The 16,903-nt window shown below is 35.2% G+C and overlaps 1 protein-coding gene and 1 pseudogene across 1 annotated transcript; both read right to left on the bottom strand.

The window, feature by feature from the left end:
* Nucleotides 1-354: 354 nt before the first annotated feature.
* Nucleotides 355-4,885, bottom strand: LOC134760123 (proteasome subunit beta type-7-like; annotated as a pseudogene).
* Nucleotides 4,886-5,942: 1,057 nt separating this feature from the next.
* LOC134759947 (olfactory receptor 4N5) lies at nt 5,943-12,640 on the bottom strand. Its single transcript, XM_063715309.1, has 3 exons — nt 12,570-12,640; nt 10,232-10,599; nt 5,943-7,689 (listed from the first exon to the last, which is right to left on the bottom strand). Exon 3 carries the CDS (start codon nt 7,679-7,681, stop codon nt 6,752-6,754), a length of 930 nt encoding a protein of 309 aa, XP_063571379.1. The 5' UTR covers nt 7,682-7,689; nt 10,232-10,599; nt 12,570-12,640; the 3' UTR covers nt 5,943-6,751.
* Between the last annotated feature and the right edge of the window lie 4,263 nt (nt 12,641-16,903).

Genomic DNA, 16,903 nt, shown 5'->3' with positions numbered 1-16,903 from the left:
CAGTGAAGAACACGTGCATGCTTGTGTCATTATGGTAGGACAATTTATATTCCTTTGGGTATATACCCAATAATGGGATTTCTGAGTCAAATGGTAATTCTGTTTTAACTTTGAGAAGTCGCCAAAGTGCTTTTCACATTCGCTGAACTAGTTTACATTCCCACCAGCAGTGGATAAGCTCTATATTTATCCTGTTGTGCTATAAAATAAATACTAGGTTTTATTCATTCTTTTCTTTTGTTTTCATTTTTTATTGAGTTTCATTCAGCAAACATAGCCAAATAAATGTCTTGCAGGAGGGCCTCCAATGGCTGCCATCTTCTACAGCAATAGCCGGCCACCCACTGACACCATTCAGAAAGTGTCCATTGGTTGGGCTTTCTTCCAGCGCCTCAAAAAAGTAGTGGCTTCTTTGGTGAGGACTGCAGTGGTCCCTTTTCTCACACCTGTACCTGCCAAATCTAGTCCCCTTCTTTTTGGGCACTGTGAATGGGCCAAGAAAATCTACCTTGCTCTTTCCTATAATGCTGAGATCAATGTGGCTTCCAGAGCCCAGGTTGTTGAAGAAGCCAGCTGCAGTGGCTTCATTCACCATCTTCTTTGCTTCCTCTTTCCCCATATCTGGCCTAGAATATCTTCAAATACAGCCTTTGCTGCTGAGGATCCATGGTGATGAGGCAAGTTATCAGTTGATTCATGAGGATAGATGCTGTAGAGGTGAGGTCCAGTAAAAATTCCCAATCTCCTTAAAACTAGGGCTGCACCAGTGTAACCTTGATACTTTAAAAGCATTTGCTTCAGCATCTGATTGGCCATGACAACTCAGGAAGATGGCCACTAGAGATGGAGTGGAGCTCCAAGTTGGAAGAAATACAACAATATGCTCCTGAATGACTAGTGGGTCAGTGAAGAAATTAAGAAGGAAATTGAGAAATTCCTTAAAACAAATGATAAATTAAAAACAACCTATGGGATATAGGTTGTTATATCCCAAAACCTATGGGATATAGCAAAAGCAGAACAAAGAGGGAAGTTTATAACTGCAAATGCTTCCATCAAAACGAAAAAAATCTTCAAATAAGCAACTAATGATTAATCTTAAAGAACTAGAAAGGCAAGAGCAAGCCAAAACCAAAATTAGCAAAAGAAAAGAAATAATAAAGAGTAGAGCAGAAATAAATGAAATTGAAATGAAGAAAACAATACAAAAAATGAATGAAACAAAAAGTTGACTTTTTTGAAAAGATAAACAAAATCAACAAATCTTTAGCCAGATTAACAAAGAGAAGACTGAAATAATTCAAATTAGAGATGAAAAAGAAGACATTATAACTGATACTACAGACATTCAAAGGATCATTAATGGCTGCTGTGAGCAACTATATGCTAATAAATTGGAAAATCTAGAAGAAATGAATAAATTCCTAGACACATACAACCTATCAGGATTGAACCAGAGAACGGGAGAAAACATATGCAAAGTGCCCATCTGACAAGGGATTAAAAACCAGAATATACAAGGAGCTCAAACAACTCTATAGGAAAAAGTCTATTAATCCAATCAAAATATGGGCAAAACATTTGAATAGACATTTCTCAAAAGAAGGCATAAAAATGGCAAACAGGTATATGAAAAGGTATGCAACATCATTGATCATCAGAGAAATGAAAATCAAATAACAAATATTCGTGGGGATGTGGAGAACACTGTTGATGGGAATGTAAATTAGTGCAGCCTCTATGGAGAACAGTTTGATGGTTCCTCAAAGAACTACAAGTAGAGTTACCTTGCAGTTCAGCAATCCGACTCCTAAGTATATACCCTAAAGAGAAAAAAAATCAGTATATCAAAAGATATCTCCACTCCCATATTTATTGCAGTACTATTCACAGTTGCCAATATTTGGAAGCAACCTAAGTGTCTGTTAACAGACAAATGGATAAAGAAAATATGGTACTTATACACAATGGAGTGCCATTCAGCCATAAAAGAGAATGAGATCCTATTATTTGCCAAAGCATAGATGGAATTGGAGGTCATTATGTCAAGTGAAATAAGCCAGGTACAGAAAGACAAACTTCTAATATTCTTATATATGTGTATATATGTATCTATCTATAGCAAATTACATAAGACATCATACTATTGCTTGTATAGTCAATATTCAGTGTATACTTATTTACATATGCCAACTTATTTGCCAGTCTACTTCTTTATTTTTTCCTTTAATTTAGTGTTTTTCTCCAGGATTCTTTTATTTGAAGAACTGCTATTAATATTTATTTATTAGAAGTTCTTAGTCAACAGATTCTCTCATTTTTGTTTGTCATAAGATGTCTTTATCTCATCTTTACTTAAATGATTTACTTTATCTCATATAGACATTTAGGTTGATATTATCTTCTTTCATCAATTTAAAGATGTTTTTCCATTTTTCTCTGGCTTCCGTTGTTTCTTTTATGAAGAAATTTATCAGTTCCCTTTAAACTAAAGGACAGTCTCTCATCCCAGCTGCTAAGATTCTCTGTTTTTAATTTTTATTGTCACATGTTGATGTGTTTAGATCTTTTTCATTGTTGTTTATTCTGCTTGTGGTTTGCAGTGTATTTTTTTCCTGTGGCTTGTTGTCTTTTATCAGGATTTAAAAGTTATTGGTAATTCTTTCCTCAAATATTTCACCTTTCTCATTCTCTTGTTTGCCTATCCACTTGGACTTCAATTACATATATAATTACATATATATGTAATTGAAATATATATATATATATACGAGATTTCACTGCATCTTACACATCTCTAATATTTTTTCTTGTATTTTTCCATTTTTCCTATTTGCATTTTTAATTTTAGTATTTGTATTGATTTAACTTCCAGCACACTCTGTATTCTTCTCCTGTGTTTAATCTGATTTTAAACTCATCTAATGAATTTTTAATTTCAAAATTTTTTAGTTCTACAATTTTCATTTACTTCTCTTTATGGATTCTAATTGTCTGGTGAAATTTGCTATCCTTTTATCTATTTATTACAACTTTTCTTCTACTGTCTTGAACATAGTAGTTATGGTTATTATAATGTTACTGTTATTCACTTTCATACTCTGGGTGGACTCTGATTATATTCCAATTATTTATTTTTTTTCTTTATTTTGAAATTTTTTTTCACTCTTCTGGTGTTTCTTATGATTTTTATTAAATTATGGATATTGTTTATTAAAAATTACAGGTTGTATAGGCTCCAGTTCACGTTACTTCCTGCAAAGAAAGTTCACACACCTCATTACAAGATGGACATAGAAGTAAATCCCCTTAAAGTTCATATGGAACCAAAAAAGAGCCCGCATCGCCAAGTCAATCCTAAGCCAAAAGAACAAAGCTGGAGGCATCATGCTACCTGACTTCAAACTATACTACAAGGCTACAGTAACCAAAACAGCATGGTACTGGTACCAAAACAGAGATATAGATCAATGGAACAGAACAGAGCCCTCAGAAATAATGCCACATATCTACAACCATCTGATCTTTGACAAACCTGAGAAAAACAAACAATGGGGAAAGGATTCCCTATTTAATAAATGGTGCTGGGAAAACTGGCTAGCCATATGTAGAAAGCTGAAACTGGATCCCTTCCTTACAACTTACACAAAAATTAATTCAAGATGGATTAAAGACTTACAAGTTAGACCTAAAACCATAAAAACCTTAGAGGAAAACCTAGGCAATACCATTCAGGACATAGGCATGGGCAAGGACTTCATGTCTAAAACACCAAAAGCAATGGCAACAAAAGCCAAAATTGACAAATGGGATCTAATTAAACTCAAGAGCTTCTGCACAGCAAAAGAAACTACCATCAGAGTGAACAGGCAACCTACAAAATGGGAGAAAATTTTTGCAACCTACTCATCTGACAAAGGGCTAATATCCAGAATCTACAATGAACTCCAACAAATTTACAAGAAAAAAACAAACAACCCCATCAAAAAGTGGGCAAAGGATATGAACAGACACTTCTCAAAAGAAGACATTTATGCAGCCAAAAAACACATGAAAAAATGCTCATCATCACTGGCCATCAGAGAGATGCAAATCAAAACCACAATGATACCATCTCACACCAGTTAGAATGGCCATCATTAAAAAGTCAGGAAACAACAGGTGCTGGAGAGGATGTGGAGAAATAGGAACACTTTTACACTGTTGGTGGGACTGTAAACTAGTTCAACCATTGTGGAAGTCAGTGTGGCGATTCCTCAGGGATCTAGAACTAGAAATACCATTTGACCCAGCCATCCCATTACTGGGTATATACCCAAAGGATTATAAATCATGCTGCTATAAAGACATATGCACACATATGTTTATTGCAGCACCATTCACAATAGCAAAGACTTGGAACCAACCCAAATGTCCAACAATGATAGACTGGATTAAGAAAATGTGGCACATATACACCATGGAATACTATGCAGCCATAAAAAATGAAGAGTTCATGTCCTTTGTAGGGACATGGATGAAACTGGAAACCATCATTCTCAGTAAACTATCGCAAGGACAAAAAACCAAACACCGCATGTTGTCACTCATAGGTGGGAGTTGAACAATGAGAACACATGGACACAGGAAGGGGAACATCACACTCCGGGGACTGTTGTGGGGTGGGGGGAGTGGGGAGGGATAGCATTTGGAGATATACCTAATATAAATGACGAGTTAATGGGTGCAGCACACCAACATGGCACATGTATACATATGTCACAAACCTGCACATTGTGCACATGTACCCTAAAACTTAAAGTATAATAATGATTAAAAAAAAAAAGAAGCAAATCCCCTTAATGCTGTGTTTCTCATTGTAAAAAATTTACCTTTTAGGGAACATTTGGCAATATATAGAAATATTTTTGGTTGTTACAACTAAGAAAATGCTGCTGGCACCTAGTAAGTAAAGGTCAGGAATGCTACTAAACAACCTACAATGCACAGGGTAGCCTCCTACAACAAATAATTATTTTGTCCAAAATGCCAATCGTGCCAAAGTTAAGAAGCCCTGCCTTAATTTGAATAAAGGTTTGTTGGAGTTGAAGCTGATTTTCAGGTTTCATAGGACTCAGTCAATCTCTGGCTCATTCATAGATTGCCAGGTTTAAAATCAGTCTCTGATATATTCTCAGGACTTCTAATTCACTTATGAAGGATTTAAATTTAGAAGTGAAGTAAGTGAATGTGCCTGATCATGTCTGATCTCAGAAGCTAAGCAGGATTGGGTCTGGGTAATACTTGGATGAGAGACCACTGAGTTATGTAGGCTTGTAGGCTTTAATAATAATAATAATAATAATAATAGTTTTAAAAGTAAATTTAAAAAATGAAATGAAGGAAGTGGTAATAGAGATTACAAAATGTAAGGTTTCCATTTTGTGTAGGGATGTCTAATAGGACTAGAGCAATACTGAGTATTTTCCTGATCACAGGCAGATGGTTCAAATGCTGTAATCGTGGAACTGGCAGTTAAAAAATGATTTCTGTGTTCCCTACATTCATAATTGCTGTGGGGACAGTTACTCCTTATATAGACGAATTTATTGGTAATGTTTAGAAATTTATTTTAGTAAGCCAAGTCTACAGCCTGGTCTTATAGTTCTTCAATGATTTGTAAGTATCTAATGCTTTATATATGCTTATTCAAATAATCAGAGTGGTTTAGTTATCTGTAACCAAATAATAACTTGTATTACATATAACTATTATCATTGCATTCAGGGTGAAATAATTTGTAAATGAACTCAAGTTTTTATCTAATATTTAAAAAATACCCATTAGGAATAAGCATAAATCTCTACAAAACTTTGAAATATATAGTTAAATTGTCTTTTCAGTTTCTGATAAAATATAACAGCTTTAATTTTCTCTCTCTATCAAATTAGAAAAAGTAACTAGATCTTTTAAGTGTTGACATAAATAAAAAATACTTAGCAGCATGTACTTTCCACTTAATGATATTTTACTACTCATAGTTCTGTAATCAGAATCTTGAGTATCTTCCCTTAAGTCAAATAGGAAACATTAGAGAGTTACTCTCCCGCTTATTGCCTTTCAAGAATCTCCTTTTGAAATCTGAATAAATTGAACTTCTTATCGACTAAAATGCTCTACATAATTTTGCCCCTACCAAACTCTTTGACTTCAATTTTTGCCATTTTCACATTCACTAAATACAGTACAGATGTTCTCTTCCTTTTTATGGACATCAAATATAACAAGCTCATAAGATCTTTGGATTCTTGTACTAGTCACTCTTTTTGCCTAGAATTTCTGTCCCCAGATATTTGCATGGTTGTTTCTTTCAAATCATCTTGGTTTCAGCTAAACACCACTCGAGGCCTCACTTAACAACCAAAAGTAAGGTAATTACCACCTCTCCAGATAATCTGTAGCATAATACCACTTTCTGCTTGCTACAGAACACGATTTCTTTCTGAAACTATAGTTGTTTTTAAAATTTAATAACCTGTATTTATCCTCTTGAATAAATTTAATAACCTGTATTTATCCCCTTGAATATAAATCTAGGAGACCTGGAATCTTACCTGTCTCATTCATATGCCTGGAATAGTGCCTGAAAATGGGAAGTGCTTAATAATTATAATCCTTGCTAAATGACTGACTGATTCAATGCATGAATGAGGAAATGATTTAGCTAAATTCAACTGGTCTTTCTCCTTTCTTGCTTTTCTCATTCTTCTATTCAGCAAAACATATGTTGACTGAACAACTTCCTCATGGAAGCTTTCACTTCCTGGTTGCGAAGTGTATAAATAACAGGGTTCATCAAAGGAAAGATGACAGTATGGAAAAGAGAAACTACCTTGTCAGCTGGGAAAGCCTGGAAGGGGCGAGTGTAGATGAAAATAGCAGGTCCAAACATGAGAAATACAATGATAATATGGGTGGTACATGTGGAGATAGTCTTGCTGTTTCCTTCAGAGGAGCGCTCCCTTATACAACAGAGGATGACTGCATAGGAGGCCAGAAGGCCCAGGAAGCACAGGAGGCTGAGCAGGCCACTGTTGGAGACCATCAGAAGCTCCACCACAAAGGTATCGGTGCAGGCCAGCTTGATGACCTGTGGAACATCACAGAAGAAGTTATCAAGCTGGTTTGGGCCACAGAAAGGCAAGTGCAGGATAAGGGCTACTTGTACAATGGAATGGATAAAGCCCCCAAACCACAGAGCCAACGATAATGCATAGCAGGCTCTAGGGTTCATGATGGTTGAATAGTGTAAAGGCCGGCAGATGGCGATGTAGCGGTCAAAGGCCATCACAACGAGAAGGAACATCTCTCCCGCTCCAAGAAAATGCAAGAAAAAGAGCTGAGTGATGCAGCCTCTGTAGGAGATTACCTTCTTCGCAGAGAGGAAGTCCACCAACATCCTGGGAACCACAATGATGGAGTAGGATGCATCTAGGAAGGCCAAGTTGCCCAGAAAGAAATAGAGGGGGGCTGTGAGGCCAGGGTCTGACTTTATGGTGAAAATGATGAGGAAATTTCCAGGGAGGATGATAAGGTAGAAAATTAAGACTAGCACAAAGACCAGAAGCTGAGCATCTTGAGACTGGGTCAGACCAAGAAGAATGAATTCTGTCACCACTGTGAGGTTCTCTGTTTCCATCATTTCTCACTCTGCAGAATAAAATAGGGCAAATTGTTATCTGTTATAACCACCTTTTCATCTGTTTTGTGTCTCCTCTCCAGATAAGAACATTATTTGTCCCAACCAATGTTCCGTAGCTGAAGACAACTTATGCCTCATAACTGTCTTGTATCCTGAGCTAACCCTTCTATCCTTCATCCTCTTTATTCCTCACTAAAATAAAATATGTTTTTCTGTAGCCACATTTTCATGCCCATTTAACCTCAGGCTTCTAGGTAACTTCACTCCTGTAGGATTCCAGGCTACTTTGCTTGAAGAATATTAGAAGTTGTCTTATTAAAGCAAGACTTAAGCATGATCAAGTTTGTCTGTTTTGTTTGTTTTTGTTGCTGTTAGTGGTGGTCCACTGTCTCTAAATGTTAGATTAGTTGCTAGGTTTGAGTTCCTTTTCTTCCTGTCACAGAATAAAGTGCTTTCACGTTGCTTCTGCCACCAGTTCCTATGGAATTCTTGGTTCCTGGTTGTTACCTATATGACTGGTTTCTAAATTTGTTCCTCGCTTATTCCCATCACATTGTTCTGCTTTGGTGCTCTTGTGTATTCTTACTTCAAACTGATAGCAGGCAAGATCTGTATATTTCTCTTAACTTAGAGGAATTCCCTAGTTAAAGCCTTGGCTGAGTACCACTCTGAATCTGCTCTACAATCTGTTCTTAAGTTCTAGTTAATACTAATTCAGTTTCATCTGCTCTCTATATATCTATAACTTACTTCTTCTTCAGATCTCAGGGTGAGAGCCAAATGATATTCTTTTCACAAACATTTTTGCATAATACAAAATTTATCAGAATATGTAAAAGATTTTGACTATCTCAGCTAATAAAATTAAAATATAGTAGAGCTGGAATTGGCCATACAGAACATATAATCTGATGTACTCATTTGAGAGATGAAAAAATGCAATTGTAGACAAGTTTTAAACTTGCAATGAGTTTTCTTTTCTCTCATTATCAAGTGATAGAGGAAAGCAGGTATTTATTCCTCAGTTTACATGTTTTAGGGAATTATTTAGTGTCTCATCAATTGGCAATATTTTATTTAGGCACTTAAGTAAATATGATGCTGCATGTCTAAATATTCCCCCTTTTCTGGCTATAGCTTTGTCTAAATAAGTATTCTATTCATGTTGGAGAAATCTAGAATTAAGGCTTAGTCTGTATACTAATCTCCAAAATTAGATGTGTTCACCCAAGGAGGTGCACAAGATAATCCATTGGGATGCATAAAAATAATGGAACTTCTCTGTATATTATTATAAGCTATGTTTTTAAAAATGTATTTGTTCACGCCTGTAATCCCAGCACTTTGGGAGGCTGGGGAGGGTGGATCGCAAGCCTCCACATGTACCACCAGGAGATGGAGACCATCCTGGCTAACATGGTGAAACCCCGTCTCTACTAAAAATACAAAAACAAAATTAGCTGGGCGTGGTGCTGGCACTTGTAGTCCCAGCTACTTGGGAGGCTGAGGCAGGAGAATGGTGTGAACCCAAGAGGCAGAGCTTGCAGTGAGCCGAGATCGCACCACTGTACTGCAGTCTGGGCGACAGAGCGAGACTCCGTCTCAAAAAAAAAAAAAAAAAATATATATATATATATATATTTGTGATTGTATTTTAATGATTGTGTTGAGATTATTATAAAACATTTTATAAATAAATTCTCACATACGATGATACCATGCATGTTTCAATTGGAATGAATGATTTCAAAGATGAAATATTGCTAATTATAACAAAATGCTATAATGTGATATGTACAAATGTTACCCTTGACTTTTGACTATATACAATATTTATTTTCAAAAGTGCTGTGGATACAATATCATGCAATGTGACAATAAAAAGGAAGTACTGTTACATGCTATAACATGTTGATGCTTGCACAAACTCTGTAAACATACTTAAAACCGTTGAATTTGTACACTTTAAATGGTGAATTTTATAATATGCTGATTACATTTCAATGTAACTTTTTTTTTTTTGAAGCAGTGCTACTGAATGTGGGGGAGGAGGACTGGAGGAGATAAATTCCTAATTGAAATTTGACAGAAATTACTAATGGCATCCCTAGAAAAAGGAACTAGAAAGAGAGAAGGGAGGAAAAGAATAAAGAAAAATCAGCCTTAAAAATCCGTAAGAAAATTCAGGGGAAACGTAGGTAATATATTAGCATTTTACAGTACGACCATTAGGAAACATCAGAACATTTGTTTCATGTGACTAGTAACATTCGTAACTAGCAGCAAATGCTATGGAATAAGTACTTACAACACATGGGCACATATTTATGCATTCCAAATACATATTCACACTTGTATAAATACACACATAGTGAATCTAAGAAAACCAAAATAGGAAAAAGTATTTCAGTGTTCTTCAAATTAGTTTAGGCATTTCCTTTTCTTTTTTACCCACTTAGACACCTCTTGGCTTCCACATTTATACCTTGCTCTACCTACGGAAACCTGGTGTTAAGAACTTAAGTCAGAAGCTCCCTCCCCTAGTCCTACCTTTTGTTCATTCCAGATGTTCAATTATAGTTAGTTATCTCATGCTTCTCCAGGTTGAGGATTCCAAGACACAGGGAGCACCTGAGAGTTTCAGCTTCTCCCACTCTTCCTTTGCTTTTATTTTCTACTATTTCCCTCTATTCTCTGTTAACTAACAGATGAAATTCCATGTTACTCAACATCTTTAATCCACTTTTCTTCTTTCCTCTGTCCTTATTTATGTACCTTTTGTTGTGTTGATTCTCAAATTGTATTCGTCACAGAGGTGGAGGACACATATGCATTAGATGGGCATTCCTCTGTACAAAATGAGTTCCTGAAAAAAAAAAGCACCAAACAATGGATCTCACATGGGCAAACTTCTTGTTCTAGTCAGATAAGACAAAGAGGCATTGTCAGTGTAGGCCAAGACAGAAACCTAAATGATGGTCACCATCTCTAACCTTATTATTTCAACAGATTATCTATCTATCTATCTGTCTATCTATCTATCTATCTATAGATAGATAGATACATAGATGTATATGCACACATACATATACGTACATACATACACACTCCTTTGGCACTGAAGATGCATAAGTGGAGAGGGTCCCCATACTGTCCCGCACAACACCTTCCAGACTACAGAGCAGCAAGCATCTGCAGGCAACACTATGGATAACTCAATTCCAGACTGCTCTCAGACCAGCTCCTGAAGCCAAGTGTCTGGGGACCTGATCACCATCCTAGCAGCTCACTCCCTTACCCTTTCTCATTCACTTTATCTTGCTTCTTTCTTATTTCCCATCCATCCATGTTCTCTTCCTGCTAATTCTGTCTTCATACAGTCATTTACAACAATTATTTCTTTACATTCGCTTTTAGCTTCTGTTCCTGTTACTTGCTTTTTAATTTTTTCTTGCAATTTATCTTCCTAATCCCTTGCTTTTCCTCCCTCTTTGCTCTCTTCCTTGTCATTCTCTTTCTTCTTTCTCTCATTTGCCTACATTCTTTCAGTCTTAAGTATGTTTCACCTTGTTCTTTACACATATTCTCCTTAAATATATTCAATGCCTACCCTTTACTGATTCTGAAATAATAAATTGCTTAACCTATTCCAAGGTAGAGTGAGCACAGTAGTTAGGTGCTTCCTATGTATTTCATTCCAATGACTTTTTCTACTGACCTAAAGTGCTTTCCTTGCTCCCCAGTGCTAAGCCTTACTTCCTGAATATTATCTTCTTTGAAATTTACTGAGTCTGAATCACTCGTTAATTACTTCAGCTTTTGTCACATGTTTTGTCTGTTTTTAACTCATCTTGATAAAAATGAGGCAAGTTATTTTGGTGTTCTAAAATAGATCTCTGGTTTGGGAATTATTTTACCTTGCTGAGTTACCATATCTGCAATTTTAGGAAGCTTAGGCAAGTTATTTAATGCAATTAATGACCTTAGGCAAGTCATTTAATCTTTTAATATCTGTATTTTGAATCTATTAAAGAGAAATAATATATTCACTGTTTTTACTTCACAGGGTAGAGGGAATATGATGATCAAATTAGGTGGTTAGGAGCTAATCCACATCTGTGTAAACGAAGAGAGGAAGCATTCAGTGATTAATACATTCTAGCAAAAAATGGATACCATGTCAGTAGATCTTTTGTCACTGCCCTGGGATTAATTCCAAGGGAGATGGTAACTGCTTGAATCTAAGTGGATTTCAGAGTAAGAAACCGTGGAGGTTCTAGGAAGGGTCTAAGTAAAGGTTTTCTTATCTAATTCAGACATGTTTGAGAATCATGTCTTTCTTGTTTTAGGATTGCTAACTCTGAGCCTTATATTGCTGGATGTAAGGACGATGTGCAGATGAGGAAACACATGTAACTGAGTGTGGAACCAGAGGTTTCCAAACTTGTGAAGTCAATGAAGTTTGTCTCTGAGACTCAGCCTACCCTTTTTGACTGATTGTGATTCCTTAACTCTTCCTCCCTTTACCTTTGGTTTAGGATAAAGATGAAATCAGTCGTTTGTATTATATACAAATTGAAATCCAGGTAGTGAATCTTCATAATCAATTGGTATTTTTATTTTTAAAATAATAGTAGAATTAAAAATTTTAGCACCTTTAAAATAGTACTAAGTATTAGATAGTAGGAGGTTTATTTGAGAAACAGGTTTATTTGAGAAAAGTGCTGAACACCTGAATTTAGAACTCACCCTTACTCTGTTTCTGCAGCAGAATTCTGTTCTCATAAATTTCAAGGCAGCAGATAACCAAGACAAATAGTATAATTTTTCTTCTTTTTTTTCTTTTTCTCTATTTAATTTAAATATAAAGAATGATAAAAAATTTTACCTTGCTGGGAGCCAAATGCTTCTCTCAAACAAGTGGCTATTCTTTTCAGTCTGATAAAAGGGAGATTAGCTAATTATTTCAGAATTTGTCCTTAAATATATATTCTCATGTTGGAATATTATAAATTCTGAAATCTCTATTCATTTGTAATAAAATTAATGCAATAGAGAATGTGCTTTGGGGTTTTACTGCTACCTGAATTCTGCAGAGTTCTACCAATGGGAATTATTAGTCTGTCAACTATAATTAGACAAAGAAAGAGACAAGAACATTTTAAAGATTAAATATTCAAAACACATGCCAGTGAATACCCCATTGAGTCATGTTAGGGTTTTGAATTTGGCATTTTATCAGTGGCAGTGATAATGGAATGTCCCATACACTTATTAGGCAAAATTATTAATGATTAATTCAATGTTAATAATGTTTTATTTAACTCAGTATATCTAAATTATTATCCTTTCAAAGTTTGTCTTTAAATAAAAAGAATTTTATGCATCTTGTAGACCAGTTCCTCCAGGGGAATGCACCTCAAATAAAAGAAGTACTCTATTATATTATTGGTTTTTTTGAACATGTGGTTCCTAAGTCCTGCTATAGGATAATGATCTTTCTGGTTTTTAATGAAATAATATAACATAAAAATATTTAATCATACAAGAAAAAAATCAATGTAAGTTTTTTTGTAACACATTATAAAGAAAGATACCATTCCTCAGAGTCACATTAAAATTAAAATACCAAACTTAAATTTAATAAAGCAAATTCAATACACAGTCAAGTATGCTTTCATTCACATTTATGCCCAGCTCAGCCAGAGATGCAGTCAGAGATGTTTAAAAGTGGACAGAGATGAAGAGAGGTAGATAACATTTTAGCAGGTTTCTTTCATATTATGATCGGTGCTGCAACTTCTAACATATACCATTTTCCTTGAGTGAAAGCATAGCAGTACAATACAGTCCCAGAAAGATACAAAGTTAGAAATACAAGATAATTGCAAAAGAGAGAACAGAGGCAAAAAAGAGAAAAAGCATACACAAAAAATAGGAGAAAAGATGGGTAGAAAGAGAAACAATGCCCACAAAGATGCTTGTACCACAAAGCTGTACACACAGGTTTAGAAAAAAAAAAAGACAGACAGGATAAGAGAAGGGAAGGGATGGAGAGAGAAAGATAGAGCGATAAAGATATTTTTGAAAATGCAAATTACTTTGTTTTGTTTTTGTTTTTTATTTTTTACTTTAGTTTTGTTTTATGCAATTAAGAGACTTCCCAGGGATGTCACTTCTCAATATTGACAACAATGCTTTAGAATTAGTTAGAAGAAGATATTTTAACTGAGATATTAACTAGTGCAAAGTAGGCCTTTCCCCTCTGCTGAGAATGCTTTTTCATCTTAGGCAATTTTATACTATTAAAAAAAAAGATGTATGTTTGTGTGAATGTCTGTGTGTTTTAAAAGATGTATCTCAGAGTGGCCTGAACTAGCTTTCTAAACAAGGCATCCAATTGTGGTGAAACTAGCACAAGACTGAAACTCAAAAGACGAGTTTGCAGTCCTGGTTCCAACCATGATGATTCTTTTTTTTTGAGAAAATGTCAAAAACTTCCTCTGATGTTTTGTCATCTGAAAAATTGCAAATGTATTTCCTTACTTTACAAAGGGTTTTAGGTGTTTATCATTTGGAAAACTTATTACATAGGTAAGTGATTAGGCACTGATTATTATATACAAGGTCCTTGGTCTCCGGGATTTGACATTCCAGTGGAGGAAGCCAGACAAAGAACAACAACAACAAAAAAGATAGTAAAATGTGGGAAGATGAAAGAATATAACAGAGGGATGTGTTGGAGGGTGAATGAGGGCGGGGGGTGGTGGTGTTATTTTAGATTGAGTAGTTAGAAAAGTTATCCCGGAGGGGCTGAAAGTTAAGCTGAGGTTTGAATGACTAGGGTAGGGGTAGGGTATTTCAGGCAATGTGAAAAACAAGAATGAAGACTGTGGAAAAGGATTGAGCTGGTACAGTAAGGCACAGAAAGGAGACCATTGTGATGAGGAAATGGTGAGCATAAGAAGGAAAAGTATAAGGCAACATTAGAGAGGTAAGCAGATGTTATCCAGCACATGGCATTTGGAGGTTATTCTCAGTATGTAATTATAATGTCAACAATTGTAATCTTTAGGTCATTCTGGCTATTGTGTGGAGAATGGCTTTGAGGGAGGCAAGTATAGGAGCAAGGAGAACAGTTTGAAGATGTTGCAGTACCAAGTACAAAAGATGATGTTGGTAACTTTGCCTGATGGAGAGTGGGAGGAGGGGACAGTAGTAAGAAGAATTCAGAGAACTTGACATGTATTTTGATGGCGGAGATGTTTAGACTTGCTGATAGACATGATGTCTTAAAAACTCCTAAGATTTTAGATGAAATAGCTATGTATAGAAGAGTAATTTAATAAAATTATGAAGACTCAAACAAGATAAGGTGGTGATTGGAAAAAGAATATGCTTTTTTAAAGGTACACTTAATTTTCACATAGGAAATATATTTGCATGGTTAAGCATTTTTAAAAAGTAGAAATGTGGCCACTTTTTTTTGCACCTACCACAATTAGTTTATTCTCAATTTATTCAGAGATTCTTTAGAAAAAAATACATACTGAGCTATTCTATTAAAAACTTTGTTTATAATCCTTTAATTTGAGTGGCAGTTTTCTCAGACATAAACCACTGAGTTATATTTTCTTGCCTGAAAAATCTGTAGGTTTTGATCCAGTGCCACTTCCATTTTAAAAATGCTAGTTAATTATTTTCTGGAGAAATGTATGAGTGACATTCCTATGATGTTTTGTCATGTACAAAATTGAAAATGTATTTCCTTACTTTACAAAAAGTTTTGGGTGTTTATCATGTGGAAGACTTACTACATAGGTAAGCAATTAGGGACTGATTATTAAAGGTCCTTGGTCTCAGGGATTTGACATGCCAGTGGAGTTGACATTCCAGCAACTAGATTGCTACTCAGTGAGAACCTTATAGGTTATACCACTCTAAATCCTGGTAACGAAAACCTCTTTCTCTGGGATGGTTTTCATTTTCTTCTTTGTATGTTTCATGTTATTAATTTTAGTAAAATGAGATTTTAGTTTGTAATTTAAGAAATAGTATCATTAGTTTATTTTGAAAAAGAAATTGTATCAATGTTTACAAAACTTAATAGCAAACAGTCATATTTTGCTCAGGATAGCAGACAAGGCACAAATAGGTGTCAAATAGATTCCAGTGTTTCAGACAAGTCAGTTCTTGATAGTGTAACGTGATGTTTGACTAAAAATTTTATTTTATTTAATGGTAAATTACTGATATTGAACACAGATGGTAATCAGTAATTTTAAAAAAAAGGAGAAACCCAGGCAAATTTAAAATCACATTGATAAAACTTAGAGAATTGGGGGAATCTTTGTTTACAGGCAGGTTGACTGGCTAATTTGGAGGCAGCAATACAAATTAAAGGACTAGCTATGAGGCTGTTCTCTAACATCTATACTTATTTGCGTATTCTTGGGATGCAGGGTGGGTTTGACATAGGCAAATCAATAACTGTGATTCACCACATAAAGAGAATTAAAAACAAAAACGGTATAATAATCTTAATGACGCAGAAAAAGCTTTTGATACAGTTCAACATTGGTTCATGATAAAAACACTCAAGAAACTAGGCATTTATAGAAGGAACATACCTCAAAATAATAAGATCCATTTACGACATACCCACTGCCAACATCTTACTGAATGGGAAAAAGCTGGAAGCATTCCCCTTGAGAAATGGAACAAGACAAGGCTGTCCATTCTCATCACTCCTATTCAACATAGTGCTGGGAATCTGAGCCACAGCCAACAGGCAAGAGAAGGAAATAAATTACATCCAAATAAAAAAATAAAATGTCAAATTACCTTTGGTAATGATATAACACCAAACATAGAAAACTCTAACTCCACTAAAAGGCTCCAAGGACTGATAAATGATAAATGTATCAAAATCAGCAGCATTTCTATACAGCAATAACATTCAGGTTGAGAGACAAATCAGGAATGCAATCTCATTTACAATAGCTCTGCACACACACACACACTCACACGCACACACACACACACAAAACCCAACAATACGTAAAAGTAGATCTAACCAAGGAGGTGAAAGATCCCTACAAGGAACTACAAAACACTGTTGAAAGAAATCATAGCTGACACAAACAACTGGGAAAACATTCCATGCTCATTGTTTGGAAGAATCAATATTGTTAAAATGGCAATAGTGCTCAAAGTAATGTA

The sequence above is a fragment of the Pongo abelii genome, chromosome 15 (assembly GCF_028885655.2).
Source record: "Pongo abelii isolate AG06213 chromosome 15, NHGRI_mPonAbe1-v2.0_pri, whole genome shotgun sequence".
NCBI classification, from domain to species: Eukaryota; Metazoa; Chordata; class Mammalia; order Primates; family Hominidae; genus Pongo; species Pongo abelii.
This window is presented reverse-complemented; position numbering and strand designations above follow the sequence as displayed.